The sequence below is a fragment of the Dysidea avara genome, chromosome 1 (assembly GCF_963678975.1).
Source record: "Dysidea avara chromosome 1, odDysAvar1.4, whole genome shotgun sequence".
Taxonomy (NCBI): Eukaryota; Metazoa; Porifera; class Demospongiae; order Dictyoceratida; family Dysideidae; genus Dysidea; species Dysidea avara.
Window position 1 is genome coordinate 63,841,475 of NC_089272.1, and position 25,684 is coordinate 63,867,158.

A 25,684-nucleotide genomic window follows, 5' to 3' on the forward strand; every position below is an offset into this window, starting at 1 on the left:
GTAGGGACTTTCCCATCAGGCTATGCCGTAATACCATCATTCATCTCTTGTTTCACTACTTTTTATTGCATAGATCCCTACTTCATTTTTAAATTAACAATTTTTAAAATACTAGTTTAGTTTTTTGTTGTAGCACAGCTAGCTAGTTACAGCTTATTAAAGTACATACTGTGCCAAAATTGAAAGCACATAGGCCCGTAGTAGCGTGCATGCATAGCTTACTTTTGATCATAGTAGCAGTGGCACTCAGATCTATGACCTATGACTACAGATATCTGGACAGCTCAGCATAACACAAAAAGCTATATTAGCTTCACTGTTCACTGTGTCACCTCTTCGTGAGAACTTGCAAGTTACTGTGTATCAACAAAGGAACTACCAGGAGAGCATGCAGCTACTAATATTAGCACTGCAATTCAACAGATGTTGAGTGACTGGAACATCAACAATGAAAAAGTAGTGGCTGTAGTTACTGACAATGCCAAAAATATGGTAAATGCAATCAGTGATCTGGATTTGTTCAACTTCCCTTGTATTGGCCACACGTTGTGAAGAAAGCATTTGATGTGCCAAAAGTCCACACAGCACTTGCTCAAGTTGGAAAACTAGTGGCACATTTTCATAGCTCACCAAAATCTATGTCAAAATTAAGAGAGAAGCAAAAGCTTTTGGGCTTACCTGAACACCAGTTGATAAATGACTGCATCACAAGATGGGGTAGCACATACGAAATGTTAAAGAGGTTCTTAGAGCAACAACAAGCTATTTGTGCTATGCTGTTGGAAGATGGAGATAATAGATCACTCATGCCTTCTACAAATGAAATTGCTACCATGGAGGAATTTGTTAAAATTTTTAGTGGAGAATTATACCCAACTATTGGTGTGGTATTCCCAATACTAAACCATGTTACTAGTTACAGACAGCAACAATAAAGATGTTACATAGAAAATTAAAGAAAAAATAAAGCAAGATTTGATAACCAGATACCAAGGTGATGAAATTGACTTCATGTATCCATGTACTTGGATCCCAGATTCAAACAGCTTCTGATGCTTACAGAACGACAAAAAAAGGCGGTGCAAAGTGCAGTCAAGGTTGAGCTAACATCTACAAAATTACAAGAAAGGGAAGATAACCTAGAGACAAAACAAACAGCAACTCAGTCTGAATCTACCACACGCTCTTGTGCTGAACAATTAGAGGAACCACAACCTAAGCGTACAAAGTTAGAGAAGTTTTTGATGGTGCTTTTAGACCAAGAGCAGGAGAAAATGGTACTGCTTCAGAGGTTGCTGAAACAGAACTACAAAAGTACGAACTTGAGGAACCAGTTGGTTTAGAAAACAAGCAACCTTTATTATAGTGGAAGGAACGCGAGTCATTATACAAATATCTCACCTTACTTGCCAAAGAGTTTTTGTGCATCAAAGCCACTAGCGTACCTAGTGAGCAACTTTTCGGTGCTGCTGGAAACTTGGTTCTGAGAAAAGAGCTCGTTTAACATCCAACAATATTGACAAATTCATTTTCCTATATGAAAACAAAACTGCATAAACTGTCTACCAGGGGCGTAGCCAGACTTTGGGTGATGCCAGGGCCTAGCTATAAGCTAAAGACCAAACCTACTGACAAAATCTCCAAGAGCGTAGCCAGGATTTTCTTAAAGGGGGTTCGGATTTCAAGTGGAATGTTCTTGGGGGAAGGCCTGGGTGCTTCCTCCTAGACCACGTCTGAACGAAAATGACGCATACACAAAATGTGCCCTTAGGCAGTAACATTAAAAGGTGCTGTTTGTGCATCTAGCTGGCTAAAACCTACACACTACTGTTTATGCAGCTTATAGAAACTATAAACCTATTGTAGCAAATATACTTCACTTCCAGACAGCCAACCTCAAATTTTATAGCACAATGGAACCCTCCACACTCGAGTCCCTTAGTAGACTTGCTTGTACTCCAATGTATTCGAGACATCATGTGCCAGCAACATGTGACAAATAAACCAACCATTCATCAGATAAATATACATCAACCATTCACAGTTTGTGCTCACCTGACACATGTATAACACGACCACTCAAGTTTATCGCAGCTGCTGCCTTGTAATATGTCTGCTTGAACCAATCAACATTCTTTCACCATTTCCACCATGCATCACATGTGCTACTGGATCATGTGTTGCAATAGATCTCAATGATTTGCAGTAGTTCAGCATTTAATGCAATGCGACCCTCAAGAGTAGTACAGATGAACGCTAGTGTGCAAGTAGCTATCGGAGAGCTCCAGGGCTGTAAGAATTGATGTGATTTTTAGTTTTAAAATATTCTGCCTCTGAAGGGGGGGGGGGGGGGGAGGGGGGGGTTTGTCCAAACCCCTCCCCCACATTAGGGTTTCCAATGTAAAAATTCAACATCTTCAAAATAATTTGCTAACTGCTGTTACATGTTGGACTAACTCTCACTTGAATACAGCTGCAGTGGCAATAAATTCCATTGCCTTCTTGGGGTAGATATCAATCAAAATATCTGCAAAATCCGAGATTATGAGCTATAACTCTCAGAAGCCTTGATCCTTTATCAAAATACTGGAGTTCAACCTTCCTCTGTGAGTAAACCTTCACCTAAAAGCATTGGTAGTTTGAATGGTGAGGTAGGTTTCCAGTAGCTGCATCATTTGAGCACAATTTTGGGCTCCAAAAATGGGTTTTCGTCTGCAGACACCAAACGAATGATAGCCCAAACTTCCTCACACCACAGTAGTAACCATCCATCGACAAAGAAGTCACATACGAAGTATGGTTAAGGTTAGACATCTCTAACCATCTGGGTGAGCACGATATAAGGCAAAATTTACTGGAAATCACACCTTCCCCGCATAACTTGTCCACCCAACTGCTTAAAAATAGATATCTCGGTGTAAAACGACTGTATGATCCATAAAGTGTAACTAATAGTGAGGTTATCGTCATTGCAATTCAGTTACTAAAGCACTTAGCCAATATTCTATCAGGCTCATGTGACTAGGATTGGATGTGGTCAGTAATGATACACTGCTTAGATTTATTTATTAATTATTACCGGGCATGTAATCTTTGTATTGAGGGATAAAATCACAGTTGTAACACTGCACAAGACATCTAGTGTTTAAATGGCAAATTTTATTTTTTTAAGGAAAAAAACACGCGAGCTTAATTGTAATTTCTTTAGCGCCATTTGATTTAATTTTATGATTCCTTACGATGATAACCTCACTTCTAGCTGTACTTTATGGATCATAAAGTTGCTTTACGCCGAGATAATTAGCTGGGTGGATAAGTCGAGCAGTTAAGGTGTAATTTCCGGCAATTTTTGCCTTATATCGTGCTCACCCAGATGGTTAGAGATGTCTAACCTTAACATTACTTTGTATGTCACTTCTTTGTCGATGGATGGTTACTACTGTGGTGTGAGGAAGTTTGGTTCATTTGGTGTCCGTAGACGAAAACCCATTTTTGGAGCCCAAAATTGTGCTCAAATGATGCAGCTACAGGAAACCTACCTCACCATTCAAACTACCAATGCTTCTAGGTGAAGGTTTACTCACAGAGGAAGGTTGAACTCCAGTATTTCGATAAAGGATCAAGGCTTCTGTGAGTTACAGCTCGTTATCTCAGGTTTTGCAGATATTTCTTATAAATAAGGAGGTGTAGTTGATCTCCCCCCCACCAACTACACCTCCTTATTTATAACTAGCTACATACGTAGCTTGCTACACTGCTTCTCTGAATACTGAGACTGATTTATCTCCATCTGACTGCTCTATTAGAGTATCTTGAAATATTGATGCCCGGACCCAGGCCTGGGTGGCACGGGTTCTGGCTACGCCCCTGCTGTCTACCATGTAGTGGTAGTGGTCATGGTCGTGGTGGTGGTGGTGGTCGTCGTCATCCTAGCCGTCCCCTGCCATCCTATACGTTGGTGCTATAGCATGTATTAACAAGCGGTTTGCCACATTTTTCAATACGGACATGCCCACTTTTCGAGATAAACACTCTACAGCGAAGCTTACCTCTGTAGATGTTTAGTAAAATGTTGTAAACAGTCTGTAAAATGATGTAGCAGCTTTAAAATACTTGTAAAATCGCTAAATTGAACTTTTCCGTGATACCCTTAGGACTTGCCCATTCATGTTAACAAATGTAGTCACAATGTTAGCTGCTGCTGTCCCATAATCGAATTTCACAAGTTGGTCTATATAATGAATTCGGTGGTCGGTCTCGTATTGGTTTGGGTGATTAATCGCCTGCAGGCTCTTAGCCTGCATTGGCATGGTACATATCAGTTGTATCACGTGCCCTCGTGATTTGCCTGATATGTGCACCCACACTCTTGGGCCTGACGGCCCTCGAGCTGGGTGTACATATCAGGCAAATCACTCGGGTACACGATACAACTATTACATAATGATGGTATTGCAACATAGTTATGTGGGAAAATCTCTACTTTACCATTGGATATTCCAATGTTTGGATTTTCTTAAAGCTACCATAATTTGCTTTATTTTTTTCATGCAAAAATTTTCATGATAAAATTTTTCGTGTAAAATAAATGTTTTCGTATGATTTACAATCAGATTTACATGAATGACTGCACTATTAGATCTTTTGCAAATTTTTGTGTAAGAAATCTTCATATAATTTTTTTTGCATATGAAATTATCTTCCATCACTTAGCTAAAACCCTACTTCATTTTTTAATTGATAATTTTAATATATGTTTGTTAACTACAGAGGCCATGTCTACACAAAAAGGAGAGTATTTTTACCGGTTTGTGAGACAGCCTCCAGATCACCTGTTCTGCAAAAACTGCCATCTACACAGTAAATTCAAATGGATCAATTCAACCTCCATAGGTAAATTTAAACTACAAACTTTTTTGTTAAAATGACCATCTAAAAGTAGTTATAACTAGGGTTGGCTTTTGGACTAAATCAGTCAAAATAACTAGGGTAGGTCAATATAACTGTTCACTTAGGATGTTGAAATAACATATTTGGGCAATTTCAGTGTGTATGGTCAAGTCTACTATGGCACAGATTAGATGACCAGCTACATGGTTAAATTTACAGTACACTGACCGTTGTAACATTTGTGTTACATCCCACACTCAAAAGTGAACATGGAGAACATAGGTTTTATATACAATTTGAAAACTCTATAAGATCAAGTATGTTTAAAGTATTAAGATGCAGTATGTATGTAACAATTATTGTGAATATGTGTCACAGATAGATTAATGTATGTTATTACTAATGATGACTGACTTGTTAATTAATGTAAACAAATAATTATTTTGTGACGTGAGTTAATTTTACCACAGATGGTTAAAACAACCATGATGGCATGGTTATTTCAAACACTTGGCTAGGGGTTGAAGAGACTTTAGGGCATCTGGGTAATATGACTATATCTTACAAAGTTAAAATAACCAAGTACATCCTTGGGTCATTACTACCAAAAAATCGGTTGTTTGAATTGCAGGTAAAACAACCCTAAAATTTGGGTTATTTGTACCTATGTGAATTTACAGTGTACTCAACCAAAATGTCTGCTTAACAGTGTGTTGTGGATGCTATCTCTATAAATCATGTTGGGACCCACCGTGCCGTGTGCGATGTCCTATGTATCACAGTATACTGCTGGATGCTGTTCCTAACGAAAAGGCTGATAAAGAAATTGAGGATCTGCGTGTGATTTCTCCCAACATGGAGAGAGGCTGCAAGTGGCAAGGTGGAGTAACTGAAGTCTACAGTCACCAGAGTAGCTGTGGTTATCAAGAAGTACAGTGTCCCAGAGGATGTGGTAGATCTGCACTAAAACAACACCTTGCAGATCATCTTCAGAATGAGTTTACTCGCTGTAAGTTATGATAATTGAATTGCTTTTGTCATGGCTACAGGGTAAATTAGTATGGGAATAACTTGGTGTGTATATAGGCTGATCTTCATGCCTTTGATACTTTCAATAGCAATAGATTTACAGCTACAACCAAACAATTGTGATTGAGATACTTTGTTATTGTGGGATAAAAAAGTGTAGAAAAAATGTCGAAAAAAGTTACCTGAGTTCGAACTAGAGACCTCCACACCTAACACCCGCATCCTTGTTGTATGTAATAGTTGCAATACACCCATGAGGTTTGTATGCGGCCCGAGGATGGAGTTGTTTACAAATCAGATACAAACCAAATGGGTGTGTTCTAACTGATTTGTGGTATGGGGTGTGCGCAGATCAAAGGAGCCCATTTTTAACATGAAAGGAGCAAGAACGCAAGGCTAATATTGGCTACCGCTGAGCGCTGTGTACAAGGAACGATTTTACTCACTGATTACTGTCTTGATGCCAGTGGCATATCTAGACTTTCCCTATTGGTGGGGCACAGCTTGGGCACTGTATATGCTCTGAAGGCAGGGGCATGCCCCCCAGAAAAATTTTGAATTGCAAAATGGCATCTGAGCTAAAAAAAAACATGCTTTTAGATTTTCATGAAGTAGTTTATTTATATGTTTAACCTGTTCAGATTGTACAGTAACACTAACAACATTAGAACAAGACAACACTAGAGTAGCTACACCTACACACCTGTATACATGATGAAACGCTACAACTGAATCTTACAAGAATCTATAGATATGACGATTATAAACTACAAGAACACTAGGAAGACATATCCTTATCAATATCACCAACAACAGGAAATTTAGTGATTTGATCAATGCTCAATTGGTGGGCATTAATTAGAATCAGCATAATTATTGGCTTCATGACAGCTCAATACTAATAGTTTGGTGAGTAATTTAGTATAGAATAAGTTTCACTTGTTAGATAATGCAATGACCCATGAAAAGCTGGTGATTGTGGGTTTAGTAGTCTTCAGTTTGGTAGGGCACTAGCCAAATTTAGCAGGGCCTAGGCCCTGCAAAGCCCTGCTGTAGATACGCCACTGCTTGATGCATATGGTTAGTTAATTCATTGTTAGCTAGTTTATTCATTGGTAATGCGTTTGTTATGCACGAGCGCGAGGTGCTAGCTATCGTTGATGCCAATCACTCCAGCCATTGTACTTCGCATCATTTAGACGGGTGTAGCTGAAGTGTCTGATATTCATTGTTGAGGGTGCAGCGCTGTAGTAGCCTTGGTTAGCTTAATTTGTTGGCGAACAAGCATGTGGTATAGATGCCGACTCAGCCCAGCGTTGTACTGCTTCCCATTCATTCAGACAAGTGCAGTATTGTGCGTTCATTCGTGCCAGAGTGATTTACCTCAGTGTCAGTCCTTGATATTATTAGCCTTGCTTTGTGACTTCCTGTGTTGGTGGTTTCGTTTGAAGTCTTTGAACTAATTAGTGGCCAGACTGTGTGGCCAAAAGGAGGTACTTAGCCATGTTACAATTATTTGTAAAACTGGTTTACAACTGATTTTTATTATTAGGACATGACTAAAGCACGGAACGGACTGCGAAAATGACTGAAAACATTTTTTGGCCATAGAAATTCACTGTATAGCTGCTAGAAAGAATATAACACGCAACAACGACCTGAAACAAACCTCTGAACTGCTCTGAACATGATGTCGAAGTGTGCTCAAGCCGATATTAAGCCCTGCGCTTAAAGATAGTCTGAAATTACATTCAGTTTGTGTTTAATTAAAAGCGCACTTTCCGTTTCGCATGTGTAAACAAGACAAGACACAAGCTTTAAGCCTGTCAAGACACTATGTTACTTTGAATTCATGGTCTGGTTAATTGCTGCAATTAGTTTGATGGCTGATCTTCAGTTTTACAGGTGACAACTCGTGACAGGTAGGCTTCGTGGAGGCCACTTTGCATTTAATCAGCTGACAAGGCACTGGCTACTACAAATACAGTCTGTGTTATTTTGTTTGTTTAAACTGTAGCTATCCGACAACTTCACTGCGCTGTCACAGGCGCTCACACTGAAAGACTGGCACTTTGTAAATTATCCCAGGGCTTAATGGCAGCTCGAGCACACGTTTAGAGGTTTGTTGTTACGTGTTATATTTTTTGTAGCAGCGATTTAGTGAGTTTCCATGGCAAAAAAACGTTTCAGGGAAGTTCCTTCCAGTCCGTTTGTGAGTCCGTTTTCCCAGTCCGTTCCGTGTTTTAGTCATGTCCTTATTATTAACACTTTACAGTGACCAGCACTGAAGGTTTGACAGCAACATGTGCTGCAGCCTTTGGATTACCTAACCTGATTTCAAGGACTTAGAATTAATGACTTGACTTAGTGGCTGATAAGGTGTAACAGAAAAGGGGCCAAGGTAAGGAAAAAAATCCCTCCAACCCCAGGATTCGAACTACAGGTCACCCAATGTCTAGTCGGGGCCACACTCAGTCTTCCTCCAGGAGGGATGGACTTTCTTCCTTAAATTTGTAACACTGGCGGCAGCCTTTGATTTTCCCACACACCATACTACAATGATCTGTTGTATTCTGTTACCCAAGCCACCTGCAAATTAATGTGCTTCAAAAAACCTTTTGTCTATCTAATTGTCAAGCAATATTTAATTTTCTGCTAATTGCTAATTAGTTCATTTAATTATTATTGCTATTGGTTACCTAAAAATCTATGTTTTTTAGAATTCATGATAGAATAATATACATGTTACTGTCTCTAGGGAAATAGTCTTATTGTGTATTTGAAAATACAAAGAAATGTTGGTTTTAAGAAGTTAGTGTGTTGTACTGCAACAATGGTTACAACTACGCCTGCAAATTTTTCACACTTGATTTCTTTTAGTATGGAAATGCCCTCCACCTTCAATAGTCTGCATACCAAATTTGAGCAAATCACTACAAAATATGATCCTTCAAAAATCGGCTCAATTTGTAGGTTTTTGTCTTTTTTTTGTGCCCTTGCAAAATTAAAGATGCAATAAACACGTTATCTGATTGCCTTTAAATTTGACACTTTCAAGAAGGTTTTAAATGCGAATTTTGGTACCAGTTTTAGTTCAATATGATTAGCACTTGTGGAGTTATTTACAATTATTCGCAAAAATTACATCTATGATACCTACAGGGTTAACCAGTAATAGAAAAAACTGAAAGTCGTTGGGTAGTTGAGTCAACTATTGGACCTGAGACCTTTTGTGGGTTGGAGTTAGGCGAGGCCATGATGCAAACCAATTGAGCTATATTGTAACGTTTAACTACAGTACATGTATTTCAGCAACTTTCTGTTGTTCTGTGGCTAAGTAACACTAATTGATGTACTAGATTCTTTAGGACAGTGATTATAATGAAACTCCCCTCCACCCTTAGTTGTAGTATTCCCTGTAAATAGTAGTTATGTAGTTGTAGCATTAGTTATAAACAGTGTTTGTGTAGTTTAAATAATTGTGGGATTTAATGATCCATCATTTAACAATTCTGTACTATGTGTATGATCTAATAGTATCATAACCGTATTACAGTAGTCACCTATGTAATAACTTGAGAGAACTTTCACCTATACAAGTCAGTGTTCAACTATGTTGCAAAGACAGTTCAGCTATTCACCCTGTAAAGAGTTCACCTACGTCACTAGTCATTTTGTAGAGACTTCAGCTGCAAACGAATCACTCTGTAGAGAGTTCATGATTAGTTTCAATACAAGTCACCATGTAGAGAGTTCGGTTGTGTTACAATTCACCCAGTAGAGAGTTCAACTTCAGAAAGCCACTCTATTCAGAGTCCGTTACAAACTAAATCACCCTGTAGAGAATTCAGCTACATTGCAAATCTCTTACACACAGAATTCAGCTATATGTTGCAAGTCACCTTGTAGAAGTTTCACCATGGTTAAAAGTCACCCTGTAGAGAATCCAGCTACAAAAAAAAGTACCTGTAGAGGGTTTAGCTGTGTTAGTATACGTACAGTATAGTTTGAGGCAAATGGAACACTACCAAGTTGTAGACACACTAAGCCGGTACATTGTTAACACTCCAGCTGTGACTGCCATGTATTTTTCCATCACACACAAGTAAGTCTGTAGGCTCTGTGTGGTATTTTTTTTGTGGCACAGTAATACTAAGTACTAATTTATAAGGACCAATGGAAACACTTTTGGACATGTTTCTACCCTATAATCTATGCTGTTTGAAGACGTTTTATTGAAGTTTTAGTATCTCTTCGAGTGAAACACCTTTATCAAAGCCATTAACTTTGTCTCACTGGGGACTGCAAGACCCCAGATAGAAACTTACTTTTATGTGCAAACTCCTCACCTACAGTTCCATTTTGACAACTTTATATAAAATGTTAGCAGAGCCATCTAATCAAGAGTGATTTGTGCGAAAAATTTGCAATTCAAAGGGCATGATCCTTTTTGAAGTTGAGTACATTTTGCTTTCAGTCACAATGACCAGAGGACCTTACAATCAATATTTTTATGTTTTGTAGTGTATGACATACACATTCATGAAGTGTTGTATAATATTATAATTTCATTCTTGTCACTGGTAAAGTGTGCCATATGCTTGTGGATCCACGATATTAAATCACAGTAGAAGTGTTTATATCCCTACTGTGCTAGAAAATTCCAAATTCTTTGTGCACTTGTTTGTTAACTTTTTTTGTAAATAATTATTATCTAATCCAAAGCAGCCAAGCTGTAAAAAAAGTGTGCGGCCCTCAAAAAGGCTATGGTGAAAAAAGATGTGAAATCCAAGGTGGCGGCCAAGAAATGGCTGTGATGGTAGGTTAATGGTAAAAATTTTAATAACGACAATTCAGGTGAATTTTTGTGCCGCTTGGTCCACCTTGGATTTCACATCTTTTTTCACCATAGCCTTTTTGAGGGCCGCATACTTTTTTTACAGCTTGGCTGTTTTGGATTAGATTTCATTTCTTTTTGTATTTGTATATCCCAAAGCCGGCCTATGGCTGGCTTTGGGACTTTTTTAACTTATCTTTTTTTCTTTACCACAGGAAGAAGAAAAGATGAAGTAGATGTACTTTAAATATTTTATCAGTAAATGTACAAATTATATATATAATACATATATTGATTACAGAAATCTCCATGGTGGTTTCTTTTTAACTGAACACTCTACAAGGTAACTTCTTCTAGCTGATCTCTCTACAGGGTGATTTGTTTGTAGCTGAATTCTGTACAGGTGATTTGTTTGCAGCTGAGCTCTTTACAGAATAGTTTCTTTGTAGTTAGTGTTGTTTTAGTTCTAAGGAACTAGAACTAAATCTAGTTTTAGTACAGCAATTTAATTCTAGTTCTAGTACACTAGAACTAAACTAAAATTGTGGTCTATTTTAGTTCTAAAACTAAAACTAAACTAAAATTCTTTCAAGTTTTGGTTCAAAAACTAGAACTAAACCAAAACCTTTAAAACTTTTAGTTCAAGAACTAGAATTAACTAAAAGGTTTCTCAAGCAATCCTACATAAAAGGGTGTTGTACACTATAACCACTTAACACTTTTCTTTGAAGATGGTGATGCCTGCAAATGCCTGCAAATGCCTGCAAATGCTACCATAAACATTGTCAGAGGAGGTTGGACATGCGCACATGAGTGCATATATTTTGTGTTGAAAGTTTAACCAAGTGTTCACGAAAGTTTTCACAAATACCATTCGAGAGTGCACTTCAAGTTTAGTCTATTCAGCCGGTCAACCCCATTCAATCCCACTACTCCAGGCACGTAAATTGATCTTGAAATCTACAGGATCACGTGTGTAAGCATTCGCTGGGTGGAATCCATGTGTAATACTATAGGAACGCCATATGTACGTGTATTTAAACACAATGATTGTCGAAGAAAGCAATGTGCATGCTAACAAAGCCTCTCAGAGTATTGAAAAAGAAGAGCGGATGCCGCTAGTTTGGCCTTACAGAGAATCAAAAAGAGAATTAGAAACTCACACACCCGCCTTGCAATAAGAATTTGCTGTTCGTCTTAAGAAGCACAAGGTGGATATTGCTAAACATTTCTTCTATCACTTACTCATTGTCATATATAAGAATTACACAATTAACAGAAATAAATTTCAGAAGTGCTTGTATCGTGTCCAACCTCCTCTGAAACATTGCTATTCAGCATTAATTCTGCCTATTTAGGTTATTTAAGCTCAGTTCTATTAGAGCTTTTGTACATTTGTGCACAATGGTAAGTGGAATAGTGCTGAACATCAAAACACCAAATCTAAAGTTTCTGTAAGTCTAGGGGGTACTACCAAGGTTAGTATATGTGAAGATATCTAACACTAAAACTAACACTAACTAAAATGAAACTAATACTAACTAAATTACAGAAATATGGGGTACCAGAACTAATACTAACTAAAACTTTGGTGGAATTGGGGTACTAGAACTAATACTAACTAAAACTTTGGTAGAATTGGGATACTAGAACTAAAACTAACTAAAACTATGACAGAATAGGAGTACTAGAACTAGAACTAAACCAAAATGAATTTGCTGTACTAAAACAACACTAAGTAGCTGAACTCTCTACAAGGTAACTTCTTCCAACCGATCTTTCTACAGGGCAATTTGTTTGTGGCAGAATTTTCTACAGGGTGATTTCTTTGCAGCTGAACTCTCTACATGGTGGTTTCTTTGTAGCTGAACTCTCTACAAGGTAACTTCTTCCAACTGATCTTTCTACAGGGCAATTTGTTTATGGCAGAATTTTATACAGGGTGATTTCTTTGCAGCTGAACTCTCTACATGGTGGTTTCTTTGTAGCTGAACTCTCTACAAGGTAACTTCTTCTAGCTGATCTCTCTACAGGGTGATTTGTTTGTAGCTGAACGATCTACAAGGTAACTTCTTCAAGCTGATCTCTCTACAGGGTGATTTGTTTTATTCTGTACAGGTGATTTGTTTGCAGCTGAGCTCTTTACAGAATGGTTTCTTTGTAGCTGAACTCTCTAAAACGTAACTTCTTCTAGCTGATCTCTCTACACGGCGATTTGTTTGTAGCTGAACTCTCTACATGGTGATTTCTTTGTAACTGAACTTTCTACAAGGGGATTTCTTCTAGCTGATCTTTCTACAGGGTGATTTGTTTGAAGCTGAACTCTCTAAATGATGGTTTCTTTGTAGCTGAACTCTCTACAAGTTAACTTCTTCTAGCTGATCTCTCTACAGGGTGATTTGTTTGTAGCTGAACTATCTACACGATAACTTCTTCTTGCTGATCTCTCTACAGGGTGATTTGTTTGTAGCTGAATTCTGTATAGGTGATTTGTTTGCAGCTAAGCTCTTTACAGAATAGTTTCTTTGCAGCTGAACTCTCTACAAGGTAACTTCTTCTAGCTGATGTCTTTACAGGGTCACTAGTTTGTAGCTGAATTCTCTACATGGTGGTTTCTTTGTAACTGAACTCTCTACAAGGTAACTTCTTCTAGCTGATCTTTCTACAGGGTGATTTGTTTGTTGCTGAATTCTGTACAGGTGATTTGTTTGCTGCTGAGCTCTTTACTTTGTAGCTGAACTCTCTACAAGTTAACTTCTTCTAGCTGATCTCTCTACAGGGTGATTTGTTTGTAGCTGAACTATCTACACGATAACTTCTTCTTGCTGATCTCTCTACAGGGTGATTTGTTTGTAGCTGAATTCTGTATAGGTGATTTGTTTGCAGCTAAGCTCTTTACAGAATAGTTTCTTTGCAGCTGAACTCTCTACAAGGTAACTTCTTCTAGCTGATGTCTTTACAGGGTCACTAGTTTGTAGCTGAATTCTCTACATGGTGGTTTCTTTGTAACTGAACTCTCTACAAGGTAACTTCTTCTAGCTGATCTTTCTACAGGGTGATTTGTTTGTTGCTGAATTCTGTACAGGTGATTTGTTTGCTGCTGAGCTCTTTACTTTGTAGCTGAACTCTCTACAAGGTAACTTCTTCTAGCTGATGTCTCTACAAGGTCACTAGTTTGTAGCTGAGCTCTCTACATGGTGGTTTCTTTGTAACTGAACTCTCTACTAGGTGACTTCTTCTAGGTGATCTTTCTACAGGGTGATTTGTTTGAAGCTGAACTCTCTACAAGGTAACTTCTTCTAGCTGATCTCTCTACAGGGAGATTTGTTTGTAGCTGAACTCTCTACATGATGGTTTCTTTGTAGCTGAACTCTCTGCAAGGTAACTTCTTCTATTGATCTCTCTACATGGTAGTTTCTTTGTAGCTGAACTCTACAAGGTGATTTCTTCTAGCTGAACTATCTCTTTCCATAGTTGCATGAACTCCTTACAAGGTAACTTCTTCTAGCTGATCTCTCTACAGGGTGACTTGTGTGTAGCTGATCTCTTGGATTCTCTTCAGGGTGACTGCTCTATTAGAGTATCTCGATCTCGCACTTTCTGCACCAAGTTGGATTTTGTGTTATAACTCTGTGGCTTTAAGTCTGATTCTTCTACACCATTGATGAGCCTTCTAAGATGATTACTCCATCTGTACAACGATTTTCAAAACATTACCCCAAGCGGTTTATCTGGTAGGCGTGGCAAGCAGTCGTTTTTTTTATTAGCTAATCTCGATTGCATAATTGTTACACACTGTTGGTTTTTTCGTTGTATCTTCCTGGTTTTTAGCTGGATTTCTTTCAAACCACAAAAGGTTTGAGGTTCAATAGTTAACCTATTCACCCACCGATTTTCAGCTTCTTCCCATACGCGGTTTACCCTGTAGGCGTGACAACATATTGGTGTTATTTTTCGTGAATAATCGCTCATAACTCTTTGCCTGTTTATCGTATTCCAGCCAAAGTTGGTACCGAGATGTGCCTTTATACCCCCCTTCTGTGTGCCACATTTCAAGGCAATCGGATATGGCGTTCGCGTTTTATAACAGTTTTTGTAAGTGTGCGACAAGAGGAAGAAAAATAAGAAGAAAAAAACAAACTAAGCCAATTTTTGAAGTCGCATATCTCGGGAACGCGTGAAGCGATTTCGCCCAAATTTGGAATGTGGAGTGCTGAAGTTGGAGGGCATGTCCACATCAAAAATCGTCTTGTTTCATCAAGGAAGCACAGAGCTACGGAGGTGCGAAAATTGCGTTTTCTTTCTTCCTGTCAATATACTCACGGGTATTACGCGCCGGCTTCTTGGACCGCATGACACACTACCGTGTGTCTTGATGACTGGTGAATCCATGCACACCACATCTGAAATGGCGCCACGCACCCCAGTTATATCAATTATCGTCTGATAAATGAAGTATCCATTACACTTCATTGTCAGCTATGTTCAACTTGTTACACAGCAGTATGAATCAAGAACTGTTTGAAAAGCACCGCACTGAACTGCTGCTATCTTGGCTGATTAGCTCACTTAATTTCTGCTGAAATTCTGGTTATAGTAAACATTTACAATTTCATAGATCTACCAATAGAAATGCTAGATTGTTCTAGAACATTCTATGTACAGGTATGTTCTATTAGAAGTCCTCAAAAATGTGCACTCTATTAGAGTATTACAATAATATTGCCAAATATTGAACTAAAACATGCATTTATAAGTCTGTCTTCAGTAATCATCATTGTGGCTGTTTAATTTTTTGTTGCTGTTGTTGTTCTGAGCACATGTTATTAAATCCTTCTTTGAATCCACCAGGCTTGCATGAGGCTTATGCACAAGTGTGTCACCTAGTTATACATAGCACGATTCAGCTTGCCCGGCGTATTGTACCATTTCATGAGAGCACCTATGGTAATTCGCTTTAATGTACTTTTATGTATAGATTAATTTACAAAGCTTTTGATTTGCTATAGCTAAAAGACCAACAGAAAGCCAACTGCTTGATCATGTGGTGACTGACATTGCAGCTCAGTGGAAAGATCTTGGAACAAAACTCTTGTCAAAATCTACTGAACTTGACAACATTGAACGCAATCATCCTCAAGATGTCAGAATATGCTGCAGAGAAATGCTGAGAAGTTGGCTGAAACAAGACAATGAAGCTAGTTGGGCCAAACTGATAGCAGCCTTGAGAGCACCAGGCCTTACGCAAAATGTGCTGGCAAATAAGTTAGAGATGCAGTTTGTCAAGTCCGCTATGTAGCTTTACAGCTGATAAAACCTTTTACTGCTTACTTTAGTTACAGTATATACCATTGCACGTAGTTGATATTGTGTTCATATCTTTAGAGTGAAACCATTATAAGAACAATATTCCAAGGAAAAGAGTGGACAAGAGTTGAGAGAATACTATAGCAAAATAGTTCGTATCTCTTATCCAGACTGCCCTTGAGGACTAAACATATTTAAAGTACAGCATCAGTTCAACAAAACTGTATTCAAAATGTAAGCTGATCAAATTCCCATTACTCTTAATGCAATAGATATTGCAGGTCACTTAATGGACTATATAGGCTAGTAGACTGGTAGATTGCTTCTTGCCTTGCGTTAGAGCTGTATATACTGAATTTATGATTGACAATACTAACTATATGGACATTAGTGTGAGTTTAGCTCAGCAAAGCACATCTAGCCATGATAATTTACAAGATTCAAACTGACTTTAACTTCACAAAATGACTCTATAGGCAATTATTATGCACTACAATTGGCAAATCCTTCTTACACAAGCAATTAAAACACACATTTTACCAACACTTTGACAATTAAACTTTCCCAATTATGCAAACACACTATACACCACATACACACACTAATACACCAGTACGAGACATTATATTACACACTGTCAGTATGATGATGAGGTAGCAGTCATTTCTTCACTTGTAGTCCTACTCCACTGATCACAAGGAACAACACTACCCAGGATAGTGATATGGTGTACCCTAGGTAGACTGGCTGATCCCTTAACCCCCATCCTATAGGGAAGAAGTCAAATGTTGACTCCTACTTTTATATATACTGAAATCTCTTTATAACAGACACATTTGAAGCTGCCTAACTACCTGGCCAAGGGATAATACACAATCGAAAACTTTGAATTTAAAGGAAGATGGAAATCCCTAGACAATAGCTGGGGCCTAGATCCAATGGTTTAGATGCTCTGTATTATGTCAAAAGCCTGGGGTGTATGTATAAAGCATTGTTCCTTGTTTGTATGTAATATCAACACAAGGGATCCCTGACCCTGTACCACATGATCAGGGACAGGAATGTTGCCAAACACACTACACGCATAATAAACTTACCTCTAATTAAAAAAAAAAACAGATCTCAGACCCTTAGCCGGAACAGGTATGTACTGGTAATATTTTACTAATAATTCTCAGAGCTGATGGAAGACTCTGTAATGGTTACAGCACACCTGCAACACAATGTTGATAAGACGTTACTACTGGTATACACTACCATGAATTGTGTGACCATCAAGAAAATGACAAGGTACATATTTTGGCTAGGCCTGCAACTAGACATAACGAATTTTATCAAAGTTTTACAAGGGTTGAAAATTGCATGGCTATAATATAATGGGAAAAAGTTAGGAGCTATGAAGGTTTTCAAATTTATGTGTCCGTATGTCCAGTCAGTTATAACCACACACACACAGTCATACTTCCAACATACAGGATGGAATAGAACACACCAATGGTGACCTCCAGAGCAGTAGCCTCTGAATCTAGTAATGATGACACCATCAGACCTAGTAACAACATCTCATAATGGTGGGGTGGTTGATGGTGAGATGTCCACTCACCAAAACTAATCCCAACCATCCCTTGTGCTACGACCAGGGACAGTGCTAATCCAAGGTTACCTTCTCGTGGTAACTAACAAATACACAATCTCACAATATTGCATGTATTAGTGCTGTTAGCAGGTGCACCTGAAACCCAACAGCATTTACTGCTAGTATGTAGTTGTTAAGCACCTTGGCTTAGTAATACATGTATACTGGGGCATATGCATTGTGCAGCATGGAAATCTAACAGTTGCTACAAAGCAATGTGCAATCTAATCATAAAACTTTTTCTCGCTAGTTACCAGTGGATAGCATCACACGTATAGCTAACTATATTATGTATCTATGCCCCTTGAAAATAACTTGTTATTTAGGTATAATACAGTTTAACTATGCACCACTGCACTTAATTATGAATGTGTACAGATATTAGGGATATACTTATATCAAACACAAATGTAATGAAGAAAACACCACTACACTCTGGATGATTTATATGATGAAGAATGCTGTTGTCTGAGCTAATATTATCTCTGTTACGTTCACCCCTGTGCTCACAAGATGGATGACAGTTTGTTAAATTGTATTGTCCTTACCTGCCACCCATGTGTGGTCGATGACACCTTCCTTACGTTCTGTTATCAGTTGTGAGGCAGTCAAAGTCATTAACAATAAATGACCACACTGAAATTTGTCAAAGAAAAGACAGTAAATTAACTAAATACTTGCAAGTCAAATGGTCACTGTAGTGAAGAACACCATCTTTCTTTACCATCCTACACTAGAGTACTTTCTACTACACCAGCAATAAATTCTAATATGTGACCGGATTTGTGAAAAAGGATCTTCCACACACATCCATTTTATCAACTTTGACAATTCATTACTTCAGATTTGAAAAGTTATTTACTTGAACTTTGTTCGGTATAGTGAGCGCCAACATAGGTTAATAGATGGCAGGTTTGTATCTTTCTTGAACACTAAGTTATGGTCTTCCAAATCATAAAATTGGATGTGTGTGGAAGATCCCTTTTCGCAAATCCGGTCACCAGTACTTGTAATGGCTACAATTTACTCCATGACCTTACACACACCGATGCCTTCTTTATTTTACATTTACTTGTATAATTCAACTAGGATCTTCATATATACTTTGGATCAAAGAAAGACTCAGAAGTACAAGACACACTTTAACTTGCAAAGCAGACATTAGAAAATGCCACTCAGCATATTAAAGAATTGTACAGCGCACAACACAGGAACTACAGTATGAATATATCCATAGCTTCACTCTACACTTATAAACACTGACACTAGACGATTCATTTCACCAATTCAAGTGATATGTTAAACCAGCTCTTTGTGTCTTTGGAAATTTCACATTTACTATATAAAATAGTAAAACTACGTACTACAGATATGTGAAATGTCTTTGCAAGCCAAAAATCCTGGTAGTTGTGAGGTAATTGTATAAATGGAGAAATGTACATAAACTTTACTTGGGCCATAGGCCCTTTCTCTTTATCGTAGTTAACAAAGTAGTCATAAAGTACCCAAATCTTGTGTATAAAGCTAATCATGTAATACTACATATCACTCAACTTACGCTGTGAACAATGCAGTTGAGACTCTGTCAAAGAAAGTAATATTAGGTTCACCATAAACATACCTCTTCACCTAAAATGAATGCACAATAAGGTCATGTCTTGTATGGTAAATAAGTACATTAGCCATTAGTGTCACATTAAGAACAAGTCTATTGCCCAACAATCATATTAACCACTGATTGAACAGCCTGACGTCATGGTGTATCTTCAGTTAGTTTATCTGTACTCTTATATGTTCATCAAGTGAAGGTGTATTTTCTATTAGAGTAATTGTTGAACAACACTGTATATGAAAGGGCCTCAGTTATCCAAACTGTTTGCTTATCTGAACAATCTCCTAATCTACTAGCTTATGTCAACTAAGCTACTATATGTTGTTACAAGTCTAAATACATCTATACAGTTCATAATGTTAATAGTAGGGCAGCTTAATGGCAAATTTTGAATGGATGTGAACATTCTGGACAAAAGCACCAAACTTTCCCCAAATGTTGTGTACCCTATCACCTTTCAATTTTTGATAAGAACCACACCACACATATATGGCTTCCCATTATTTGTGCATTTAATGTACTTGATGTAATGAACCAAGTGAACGTGAAGTCAGACAAAATGAACATGTGTCTCCCATGCGTTTTCCCATTATAGTGTCAATATTATATTACACAATGGCAAAAATAAATCAGTTAGAGTAAAGTAGCCACACATATGGTTGTCATTGACAACACACATAGTTACCACTGACAACTACTTTTTACTTGTGGCCAGTTGTGGGGTTGAGATTTTAAATACTTTCTAAGGTAAATGGCTTAATTATCTGTATGTTAATATTAAGTTCATTTAGTGTTGTCAAATAAACAGATACGTATAGTAGAACTAAAGTTTTAAATATGGATTGGAGTATGTGTCTGATCTGTCAGCAAAAGACAAAGGAACCATTGAAATGTCCACTGAATGCAAAAGGAGACAAGGACCTGTCAGTACCATACAGCTCATTTCTCACTAATGTTAGTGCTTTCAGAGCACTTGGAACATTGCCAGTTGTCCTAAAATTCAGTAATGATATTACAACTGAAGAACTAGTGCAAAACCAAGCAGCATAGCATAAATCTTGTTTAGCAATGAGAAATTAAAGAGAGTTTCCCAAATGCAAGCTAAGGAAGGTTCTGTAGGAAGCAGTATTTCAAGTGTGAAGTCCCATCGACGCCGGTCAACAGATAAAATGACTTGTTTGTTCTGCCAACAAGATGATGGACATCTACATGAGTTTAGAACACTGAAAGCAGACCAGAATATACGACAGATGGCTGTTGACTTGCAAGACATATAGTTGATAGCTTTGGGCCTCATGTTCATTCGATCACACCGCGAAAGAAATTTTCCACTGTATATTGAAAGCCTGAAAGCACTGGCCTCATGGTTCTTTGCTTTAGATCACCACAATTATGCACGGTGGATTCCAGCACATATCCAAGACATGGAAAATCTACCTACTCAAATTCTTAAAGAGTTTGAAAAGCATGGCCACTGGGTCATTCACAAAACCACCAACAGATTCTCAGCTATCCCAATAGACCAAGCCCACGAACAAAACAATGAACTAGTTAAGAGTTCAGGGGGTGCAAATGGCCTCACTGAAAACCCTTCAGCTTTTAAGAAGTGGATGATGTCAGGACCAGAGCAAGCAAGATTACTGAAAGAATTTGAAAAGGCTTACACTGTGAAATGAAGCAAATCAGATAGTTGCTATCACCATGAAGAAGGGTTCTCTCACCAAAAAGAGTTCAAAGAGCAAACTAGTAGCCTGGTTCAGGTCATCAGTGATTTAGGAAATCCTTTCCTTTATGAAAGTGATGAGCTAATATCCTTAGACACCCGTGATGTTTTGGATGAATCTGTGGTGAAGACAGTATGAACAGTGAACACTTTAGGCAAGGAACAATTCACCAACTATCATAAAGAAGTTTTATTGATTGTACATGTTCCATCCATGACCCAATTAAGAAGAATTCCTTACCTTTATTCAGCTGTAAACAACCTCACATTAAAGCAAAGCAAACTGAAATGGTTTCGTTGCTAAAAAAATAATGAAGTTTCTCATCTGTTTGTTGCAATGCAGCATTGTATCAGTGACATGAGGACATTTTTCTGTCACGAGAACCATCCATTTCCTCCTTCACTATCAGATAGTGGGAAAATACGTTTGGGAAAGAAATCTGACCTACTTGACATTGTTGCCACGGATGGACAAAATAACCCTCCTGCTTTCTTTGATGTGAAATTACTTGATGGAGCAGCTGTAGTCCACTTACTTCCCACAACTAATGTTATATCATTTGATGAGTACGCTGATCAAGTCTTCATTCCACACATTTTAAAACAACTAGAAAATTGTAAACAAGTTGATATTGTATGGGACACATACATCTCCAACAGCATAAAAGCTTCAGTCAGAGAAAAGTGTGGTAAAGGCGTTCGGAGAAAGGGTGCTGGTAACAACAAATACTTCCAGCAAAGTGGATGGATTTTTTGCAAAATTCCAACAATAAACAAGAATTGTTTTTATTCCTTTCTAATAAGGTTGCTACTATGAATTGTCCTGAAGAGAAAGAAATTGTTATTACATCATACTGCAGCCATTTTCCATGTTAGTGAAAGATCAATGACAACATGAAGAAGCTGACACAAGGCTGGTTATCCATTTGCGAGAAGCTCTTATGAATGGCCACACCAATTTTTATGTCCGCACTGTTGATACAGCAATTTTAATTGGCAAGTTCCACTGTTTTGTAGCTTTCTGTCAAAGCCTTAATATTTGAGTGGCCTTTGGTGCTGGCAAACACTTTACTTACTATCACATAAATACCATCTACAAAGTAACAACAGCAGAAAGATCAATTTGTACAGCAAGTATAATTACACTAAAACGGTTGTAACTTATGAATGCACAATATATACGGAGTTGAATTATGCACCACTGTGTTCACAATGAATAAGGATAAATCATTTTTCTTCACTACATACAAAGATGAATCAGTAAAGAAAGATTGATTGCATACTATACAGTGCATCGCTTTGACAAAGGTGGCTATGTAATGCTTCAATAAATGTTTATCAACATGGCGTGTTGTAACAGTGTGATTGATGTAAACAACAAGAGGTCTACTACAATGAAACAAGGATTTTCAAACTCCTCTTGAGTAGGCAGATAAGATGATATCCATGCAGGTTTTTTTCCATTAGACCCTTTCTTCACAAAGAACAAAGCATTTTATAAATTTATGGAATAATATGCAAGTATTTTCCCATGGAAATGAATCCCTTATACTGTAAAATTTAGGTTTTCATGATTATGTTTAGGTTTTTGTAGATCTGATTGCAAATGTGTGTGAGGGAAGAATTGCTATTTTATGACATTCAAATAGAATATTTAACTACTTTCATAGAACTGTAACAAAACTTAAGATCATTGCAACACCATCTTATACTACTGTCAGTATATAAATGGAAGCTATATAACCAGGCAAAGAAACAGGTTTTGGTGAAGTCGGAGATGTTGCTGCATAAAGAAGGTCCTGGCCTACTCTTGTGTGCCATACTGTTAAGAGTTTGGCCACTTGTGACAAGACACAAGACACATGTACCAATTAACAGTTACAAGGGAAAACAACAATGACTACTTACATTGGTTCATGAAAGAGCTTCAGAAATTGTTTTTCCACAGTAGTGCTAAGAAATTGCACAAGCTTGGAATCCTTGGTATTGTGACCTGACGGGGTACATAGGATGAGAATGATAATAGTAGACAAGATGTGAAATATGTATAATGTGTACACATGGACTATATGCATCTTTCAGTCCTATGAATTATATCAATACACACACCTGGAACTTGGAAGCACATGCATGCAAATATATACACACACACGCACACTACACACACGCACACTACAGTCACACATACACAGATCACCTATAGTGTCAACTCACCAGAAAACCAATGGGATTAAGACTCATGGCAGTAACTTCCCAGTCAAGATACAACTATATTTAATAGTTGTTTAGGTTACAACCAGTACAATGACAATATGTCATCATTTGAGTTTGCGGTGAAACTTGAGTATGTTATGGCTACACAAGACATCACACTGAAATATGAGGTTTACTATGAATCTATCTAAGTGTGAGCTTTAGGTCAATAATAACTGCTGTAGTAAATACTCTATTATCCTATATATCCTCATTTAAATTATCAGCAGTTTGACTGTTCTTTTAAGTGTAGGTGTACATTATATTAGAGTATTTGAACAGATAAACCACAACTCAGTAAATTTATGACTTTATCATTTAACATTTGTCTGAGACCATTGGGTCTGAATAACTGAGGGTTTATTGTAATAAGATGTGGAACATGCACTCAGTAGGGGCTCCTTTATAATACCATCCCAGGGTGTTCACTGGGATGTGACAACACAACAACGTTAATGTACAATAATATTTTTCAGTGGCATGTGTATACTTAAATAATTATTAAGTATTGCCATACGTAGCTATTGACTGTACAAGTAGATGAATCGGTTATTAATGAAGGCCTTTTATAGACCAATGCACTTCACTGTATGTATGTATTATTTGGAGTGGTGTATAGACCTCCTGTATCACCTGTGAGCTACTGTACTTAGAAGAAATTCGTAACTCATTACGCTGTGCTGTTAACCATAATATACCAGTGATTATTTGTGGTGATTTTAACCTGCCAAACATTGACTGGACAACAGTTTCTCCTTCACCCTGTACACCTGTTGCAACAGCTTTTTGTGACATTATATCTGACTGTTTTCTTTCTCAATTGGTCACATTTACTACCCATAAAGACCACATCTTAGATTTAGTGTTAACTACTCATCCAGATCTTATTTCCTCCATCAGTTCATGTGATAGTTTACCAGATACCGATCATAATGCTATTTTTTTTTCAGTGACTATAGTACCACCTTCATCATCAAATAATACGAGGTTTTTGTACAACTATAAAGGTATAGATTTAATTCTGTATTCTCCAGAACTCCATGGAATGTTATTGATCATGGTAATGACATTGAATTATCCTGGTTATGTGAAAAGATCTTTTTCTTTCAGCTATCGACTCAACTATTCCAAAAACAAAGTGGAAATCAAGAATAATTAAACATTGATTTAGTACATCTACCATCAATCTTATACATAAAATACGCAAGCTATATTGCTTTATGTGTAAACACCCTACACCTGCTAACAAACTACGGTACCACACCGTTAGCAACTTAATACGTATGTTTACCAGATCTGATACTTAAAAAGGGCCTTAGACCTTTCTCAGTCTCCAAACATCAAGAAATTCTGGAGCTAGGTAAATTCAGTAAAGCATCACCGTACATGCCTGCCACCTCTTCAGTTAGATAATACTATTGTTACTGATGATTGTACTAAAGCTGAATGTTCAACAAATATTTTTATTTAGTTTTCACCAATGAAGATACTGCATACTTGAAGGCATTGGAGAGTTCCTCAACGTTTTTATCCTCAATCATTCAGTCAGTTAATTTTACACCACATAACTCCTAAACTACTATACTTAAACTATCTGCTGAATTTATTAGTGGTCTGTTAAGTCAACTATTTAATCAGTCCATGTCATCTGGAACCTTTCCCAAAGACTGGACAATGTTCCTATCTACAAGAAAGGTGAGCATTGCTTCGTAAAAAAACTACCGACCGATTAGCTTGACATCCATCATAGTCAAAGTAATGGAGAAAGTTATTTGCAAACGGTTGATATCTGCTCTAGAAAAGACTGGACGTATCAGTGATAATCAATTTGGTTTTTGTGCAAATCATTCTACGGTTACCCTACTATTGTCTATACATGATTGGAGCTCATGTCTAGAACGTCGTAGCACCACTCATTGTGTGTTCTTGGACTTTGCCAAGGCATTTGACTCAGTGCCACATGAACATCTTCTTTTGAAATTTCATTGCCTAGGCATCACTGGTCAGCTATTACAGTGGCTTCAATCTTTTTTAACTTGCCGGTTTCAATGAGTGACCATCAACGGCAACTATTCTGACTGGCTCCCAGTTAGATCAGGAGTACCACAGGGATCTGTACTTGGTCCTCTTTTGTTCCTATTGTATGTTGAAGATTTGCAAACTGTGGTAAGAAATGCAACTCTTTGCTGATAATGTTGCCTTATATAGAAAAGTTACAAGTCCTGCTGATTGTTTGCTGCTGCAGAAAGACCTTGACAACATCTACTCTTGGACTATCAAGTGGCAACTTCGTCTAAATGCATCGAAGTGCTTAGCATTTTTAATTTCAAATAAGAAGAAATTAATCACTTTCATGTACAAAATCAACACCACTTCTATCTCATGGAATTCAATTGT

The 25,684-nt window shown here is 37.6% G+C and overlaps 1 protein-coding gene across 2 annotated transcripts in view; it reads left to right on the forward strand.

Moving 5' to 3' along the window:
* Positions 1-16,179, forward strand: part of LOC136240800 (uncharacterized) — a 34,571-nt gene extending 18,392 nt beyond the window's left edge. Inside the window, exons 3-5 of one of the 2 annotated variants that reach the window (XM_066031848.1) lie at positions 4,771-4,893; positions 5,600-5,899; positions 15,766-16,179. In XM_066031848.1, the coding sequence (XP_065887920.1) occupies positions 4,771-4,893; positions 5,600-5,899; positions 15,766-16,055 (713 nt within the window). In that variant the 3' untranslated portion in view covers positions 16,056-16,179. The remainder of the gene's footprint in view (positions 1-4,770; positions 4,894-5,599; positions 5,900-15,765) is intronic. The other variant, XM_066031859.1, reaches the window with a different exon arrangement.
* Positions 16,180-25,684: the final 9,505 nt, after the last annotated feature.